This window comes from Oxyura jamaicensis, chromosome 8, assembly GCF_011077185.1.
Source record: "Oxyura jamaicensis isolate SHBP4307 breed ruddy duck chromosome 8, BPBGC_Ojam_1.0, whole genome shotgun sequence".
Classification (NCBI taxonomy): domain Eukaryota; kingdom Metazoa; phylum Chordata; class Aves; order Anseriformes; family Anatidae; genus Oxyura; species Oxyura jamaicensis.
In genome coordinates, this window is record NC_048900.1 from 1,804,156 (window position 1) to 1,811,193 (window position 7,038).

The following is a 7,038-nucleotide window of genomic DNA, read 5'->3' on the forward strand; positions in this document are numbered from 1 at the left end:
CAGGCAAGGCAGCGGCGGCGCTCGGGGCCGCGCGGCGGCGGGCAGCGGGAGCGGAGCGGAGCGGAGCGGAGGGCGGGTGCAGGCCGCCGTGCGGCTCGGTCGGCGACGGGGGCGGGCCTGACCTTGCCCGCGGGCGAGCGCGGCCGCCGGGGCGGGCACGGCGTGGTACGGGGCACAGGGGTGCGCGGGGGGCACCGGGCTGCAGGGCCGGGTACCGCCCGCAAGGAGACGGAGCCCCCCTCTGCCCTACGGGAGTTACTTCGTTGTAAGCCCTGCTGGAGGCTGCGGGCTTACGTTTAGGCTGTTCCTTAAATCGTTGGGGTTTTTTTTGGATGTTTTATAAGTAATCTGTGACGCAGCGATATACCTGTACTTGTACCGTGGTAAATAGCCAGCGTGGTTTTGTTCTACAGATGTTTGCTTTCTGTTTTCTTTAGAAACTTGCTCTAGAAAGGCCCGGTGTGCAGAGGCCATGGGTTTGTCTGCATCGTCCCCGGCTGCTGCAGGCCGGCCGCCCGCTGACCCATCCGAGCAGCAGCAGGCAGCGTCGCCACCTGTGGAGTGCCCCATGCACCAGGAGAAAAAGAGCGGTAATCGTGCTTGAGGCTTAAATGAAACTAACTGCTAACACTGATAGACATTTCCAAGAAAGATGACTCTACAACAAAAACTTTAGTTTTTCCCCTACCTTGCAAGTAGTTTGCAAGTAACCATTCATAAAAATAAGTCAGGTGTCCACCAGAAGAGGTGCCTGCCATAGAACCTGTGGGTTGCTCCTGTTTGCCATGCTTCAGAGGGGCAGACCCACCAGGAAAATGACCAGGTCACTGTGGATGGTTGCTGGGAGCAGGTAGTTGTCGCTGGAGAACATGCATCTGGGAAAGGGCAGCAGAAGGGTGAGATAACTGTCAGTATAAGGAGAAATCAGCTCTTTGTTGACAAAGTGGACACACGTGTTAACGTTGCTGTGGAAGGTCTGGCTACAAACAGCTCAGTGTAGGGACCAGCATGGAGCAGGATATAAGCATTCAAGGGCTGTGCAGGAAGCTTAGATCTTAACATGGTGTTGGGTTCTAAAAGAGGAAATGTAGGAAACTATTAAAGTTCAAAAGAAAAAATGAAATACCAGTTTAATGTTTACATTAGCATTTGATGAACTGTTTCCCATGTCCTGTCATGTCTTAGAGACTTCATTTTGTAGCAAAACATAAACTGATTTTTTCTTGTCTTTCAGGTTGTCCAATGCACATGAAGACTCCTGAGCATAGGACTGAGAACACAAATAATGTTCCTGCACATCAAGAAAGAGCGTATGAATACGTAGCATGTCCGGTGAAGTCTGGTGCATCTCAAGGGAATGATGACATAGATCCAAGCAATATGGTAACTTTCACTTAGTTCACAGGTTTTCCTCAGTCTTGTTTCTCCTGAAATATTATCCCGAAAATGTAAAAAGTGTTGCTGTGAAGATGGAAACTGGCAATTACTGTTGTTTTTTTTTCATTTTTAATTTACTTTTTCTGATTGTATGTCCAAATATTTGTATAAAAACATGTTAGATCTTATTTAACATTCTCTTCTTCAAAAGGTGCTTTGCCAGTTTGTAAGTATTTTATGCTGCATATTTGTATTTGTTAGTTGCATGCATGGTTTTTATGCTACATTAGTGGTTTCCAGGTTCTGTGTAATAGTGGTATGTGTAAGTTCTGATTTAGGTCTCTCTGAGATTTCCTCTGATTTACAAAAAAGCACTGCTGATTTGAAAGATGAAGTTTAGACAAATGGTGTCCTTTAGTCTTCAGTTGACAAAATTGTGCAGATTTCTACAAAAAAAAAAAAAAAGTAACCTCAGTGGACTTACAAAGGCTGGGCTGAACTTCTTGATCTTTGCAGTAGCTGATTAATTATGCTTAATTTTTTCTCAAACACTTTAAAAAAAACACACACCCTTTTTCTAGTTTATTGTTGTTCCTGTTCAGATGATTCTCCTTGTTTTCCAGATGCCTCCTCCTAATCAGCTGCCATCCCCAGGTCAACCATTTCCATTGTCAACTGCTAGAGAAGAATCTTCCATTCCTAGAGCACATTCTGACAAGAAATGGGTCTATCCTTCAGAGCAAATGTTTTGGAATGCCATGCTAAGAAAAGGGTAAATACACAGAATAACCAGATGAAATCTGCGTGAGCCTGTAATCCAGAGATTTGTGAAACAGTATCATTAGTTGTTATTCATCGATAATATTTAAGAGTTGCAGCAAACAATTAACTTGAATATCTAAAAATAACCATTTTTATAAACAGCTTTAAAATAAAGGGTGAGCTGGTCTCAAAGACCACACCTTCAGTGATCTGCAAGATGGTAGAGAATGTCAGGCAACTGCCACTAGCTCAGAAAATGTTCTTAAAAGTCATGCATAGGTTTGGAAAAATCTGGTATGACTGCCTGCTTTCAAATGCATTTGGTTTCAGGCTACTCCTATAAACTGATAGTAAAAGTTCTATGAATCCAAGAACTTTTATTTTGGCTATGTAAAATTGCTGAAAAATTGAAAATAAAAATTGACTAGTAGATGTCTTCTGTCTATACAAAACTTCAGTGTAGCCAGGATCTAACTGATCATTGCATTGCTTGTACATTCTGATAACTTCCTGATCCAGAAAAGCTGTTAACTTAATCTATTGACTACAATTTGGCTATCTCTGTGCTGATAACATTATAACTGTGCATTTACACAGAAAATGAAGCGGTTCTCAAGATGCCTAGGCAGATGAGCCAGCAGTTACCGTTCTAGCTCTGTCTTTGCATAGCCCCTTAAATCTCTTGATTCAAAAGCGCATCAGATAAAATGAGGAAAGTAGAGGAGTTACTCAGTTGTAAATTGTTTTCAAATTTGTATTTTTAGGTGGAGGTGGAAAGATGATGACATAACAAGTGAAGACATGACTAACATCATTAAGATTCACAATCAAAATAACGAGCAAGCTTGGAAAGAGATTTTGAAGTGGGAAGCTCTTCATGCAGTGTGCGTACATATGAAATGAAAAGAAGTCCTTTGATTTAGCTCATGCTTTTGTACTCCTTGGAAGTAGGATGTCTTTCTAGTTTTTGTGACTATATTCTGGTGCTGATACATTTAAAAAATCACAATCTTGTACGATCCCCCATTTTTATTGCCAGGGAGGAAGATTATTCAGAAGAGCTTGACTAGAACTAAATAATTACAGTAACAAAACTGATCAGCCTTTTGGTGGTGTGTATATAATGAGGATTTGGAGAAGTAAAGCTTCTTACTGCATATGTTTATTTGGGGACTACTTAATTTCCCTCTTTGCTGTGAAAAAGATGAGGGATGTAAATGTTGTTTTATACTGGTCACTTTTAAACTATGTCACTTTCTAGGTCAGTATAGTCCCTGTTCCTAGAAGACACAGACTAGTTAAACGTGATGTATGTAGAAAATGTCTTCTGAAATTCTATGACCTTTGTTATAGACTGGTTTGGATTATGTTTTTTTATTCTTTAATTGTTTTCTATTCTCTAGTACATTAAATTTGTGGATTAGATTTGTGGATAACTACTCTGTTGATGAGTTAGAACAGTGGTGTGAATCATATCAAAAGTACTTTATCACTAAATGCTGTCAAAAACTGGGGGACTTTTCAAACCTTAAAAAAATAGCTGGCTTAGATCACTGTAATTCATTTTTTACTGTTGCTATTTCTCCTATTCCATTTTTCGTTTACTAAAATAAATTATTGTCTATATATGGTTTATGTGGTTTGTATATGGTACATCGTTTTTATATATGGTGTTTATATAGGGTTTAAACACTTAAAATAAGACCTTGTTTTTTAAAGGTAAAAACCGTTTTCTCTGTTCTAATTGGGTTTGTAGGGAATGTCCATGCGGACCATCACTGATGCGGTTTGGAGGCAAAGCGAAGGAGTACTCACCAAGAGCCAGAATACGTTCATGGATGGGGTACGTGGGCATGAAAGTAGGACTTGGTGAGGTGGGAGAGTGGAGAGACATGTCTGAAAACATAGTGTAGAAGTAATTTAAAGATGTTACGCAAATGAAATTGCAAGTTTACGAGAAGATTTATGTAGTAGTGGGGGATCTTATTCCAGCATCTGGATAAATAAATAATCTTAAATACGACTTCCACTCCCTCTCCCATTTCCATACTATCTACCCATTAAACTGTCTGCACTATTATCTGTTTTCCAGATATGAACTTCCCTTTGACAGACATGATTGGATTGTTGACCGATGTGGAAAGGAAGTGCGATATGTTATTGACTACTATGATGGTGGAGCAGTAGATAAAAACTACCAGTTCACTATCCTGGATGTTCGGCCTGCATTTGATTCTCTCTCAGCTGTATGGGACAGAATGAAGGTAGCTTGGTGGCGGTGGACGTCATAACTACTACACTGAGTCTGTTGTGTGTAATCAAAAAGGAAACCACTGTCTTCTTAGGCTGCAAATAAGTGGACAGTAGGACTTGAAATAGAAGTTGACTGCAACTGATTTTCATCATCACCACTGTTCTTTGGGGGGGATGTGATGGGTGACAGGGATATGGGGAAATGCCTTGTTCAGTACACCAGTGCTCTATGATATATTTTGAATTAAATAATAAAGTTACAGTAGCAAAAACATGTATCTTAATTTTCTTAAGAGTTGGGATTTTTTTTTTTTTGTCACAGATACTCTGTAAGCTTTCTTTCTTTAATTTCATGCCTCCAGTGCTGCACCAAATACATTAGGTTTCTGGTTCTTCTGACTGGAGTTTTCAGGATTACTTGGAAAATAGTGAAAACTGGAAATTTCATGAATGGTTTCACATAGTTACACTATTTACATACTCAGATGATAAAGCATAGAAGACTTGGTCTGTTACAAACTGCATAGTTTATTAACTATAGGAAACTACATAATTGTTTTTACACAAGCACTTTACCTATTCAAACACGTTTTCTCAGAAAATTTCAGTCAGATCTTCGTCTGTTAAAGGAAATACAGTACGAGTATTTTTAAAGGTGTGTTAAGTTGAAAATGTGGAGAATATACTCTTGCTTTAATTTGCAATTTATCTTGAACAGAACAGGTGATTTAGAAGCAGGAAATTAGTGTATCAATTGCTTTTGAAACAATCTAAAATGAGATAGGATTGAACTTTAATGGATATTTATTTGAGTATTTAAAGGGTTTGTTTTCTGATGTAAGAAAATTGTATTATTTTAGTGTGCTTAAGTATTTTTGTCTTTATTGTGTCTTGTAATGTGTTCAGGACAGCAGCTGTATTTAAAGAATGTTTCATGTATTGCATCTGGATTTTGCATCTTAGTTTCATCAACTATAAAGTAGTGGTTTTATATATGTAATACAGAGTCGCACAACGGTGTATGACTGCGTAGTCATGGTTCTGCATGGTGATTGTAGTGAGGCATATTACAGATGTGTAGATAATTTGGCTAAAAGGATATCTCAAGTGCCAAGAAATAAGAGTGATTTGAGTGCTTTCTAAGACTTATGCATGTTAATGCTGTGAGGCTTAAATATTTGAGTGATGTTTGTGCTTAATAAGGGAAACTAACTTTTTTTTAGTCTTCCAGCGTAATAGCTTTATTCTTCCCTTTTAGCATACCCTACTGAGAATGAGAGAATGAGAATGAGACCTCCCTGCAAAACACTTGGGAATAGAAGGAATAACCAAGTTTTATGTTGTAGCTTCTCAAGTCATGGTTTCTTCATGAAACTTCAAAACTTTTCACTGGGAACCAGCTGTACAATAATTTTCTGAAAGTAGCTATTTTTAACTGGTAATAGAGGCCTTTTTTTCTTTTCTTTTCTTTTCTTTTTTTTTTTTTTTCTTAGTATTTCAGTAAAGTAGCTCTTCCCATTTAGGAAAATGATTCAGGGAAACCACCATACTTTGTAGTACCAACAAAGACAAATGGCTCCTACTTCAGAGGCAACTGTCCTGCAGGTAGAAGTAAGTCGTAACCAGAAGTCAAAAATACTAAAAAAAATTAACCCTCATTCTTATCCCTTTCCACTTTTCCACATTCCTTTTCCCTCTTTTTCAGTGAACCATATATATAAAAATCAAAAATAGTTTGGAGGAAAAAAACAGAACCTTCAATCTGAGTAGGCAATATATATGCTAGATATGAGGAGCGTGTGAGCTTGTATGAAGGATTGTATCTGATAAAAAGAGATGTTCCTCTCAGTTCGAAGAGAAAAGACTGAGGGCCACAGCTTTCTGATTTTTTTTTTTTTGATTGATTGATTGTTTTATGTATGCATTTGGTAACAGTGTATATGGAATTCTGATTCTGTATTTCTCACAAATAAATATGGAAAAGGTACAACAATGGACGGAGTGCTTCAGAAGCTTCAAACTAAATAGCCTGTACTGTTGATTTCGGAAGCTTGATGTTAAGCGTGTTATGAAGACTGTAACTGCTGCTAAATCTGATAAAAGATTTCTCATGCCACTTCATGAGTTTACTATCTTCTGTTATGTTCCTGGATTCAAAGTCATTGTTCTGTGTGTGAAGGAATTCTGTGTGAATTTGTTCTACTGTTCTGGAATTGATCCAACTATTAATAAAATGCAGTTCTTTATCATTCAAACAAAAAGGAGAATCAAATAAATATACTTTTCTTAATGTTGGTATTTGGTATGTATTTCTAGCTTTAAGAATTATTAATATAAACTCTTGTATGTATAACATGAGAATTTTTATAGTCTGCTACAACACATATTTGAATATGTACTGCTCATACACTTAGGAGAAGACAGAAAAAAAAATAAAAGGACCAATCCAAGTAAGAGCCAACCAAACCAGCAGATTCAGAATAAGAGCATATGACAATTATTTTCATCCTGAGTCCAGCTAACTTCAGAAGAGAGGAATTGGAATACAAATTAAATACTTTCTGCAATACTTTTCTAAGACTTAATGAAATAAACATGCAATTTTTCCCTTGTCGGTTTGGGTTACTTTCTGCATGACGTTGGCAA

At 38.0% G+C, this 7,038-nt stretch overlaps 1 protein-coding gene across 1 annotated transcript; it reads left to right on the forward strand.

Moving 5' to 3' along the window:
- Window positions 1–443: 443 nt before the first annotated feature.
- Window positions 444–6,686, forward strand: LOC118170857 (cytochrome c-type heme lyase). Its single transcript, XM_035333453.1, has 6 exons — window positions 444–590; window positions 1,235–1,383; window positions 2,001–2,149; window positions 2,904–3,023; window positions 3,896–3,982; window positions 4,232–6,686. Exons 1-6 carry the CDS (start codon window positions 473–475, stop codon window positions 4,428–4,430), a joined length of 822 nt encoding a protein of 273 aa, XP_035189344.1. The 5' UTR covers window positions 444–472; the 3' UTR covers window positions 4,431–6,686.
- Window positions 6,687–7,038: the final 352 nt, after the last annotated feature.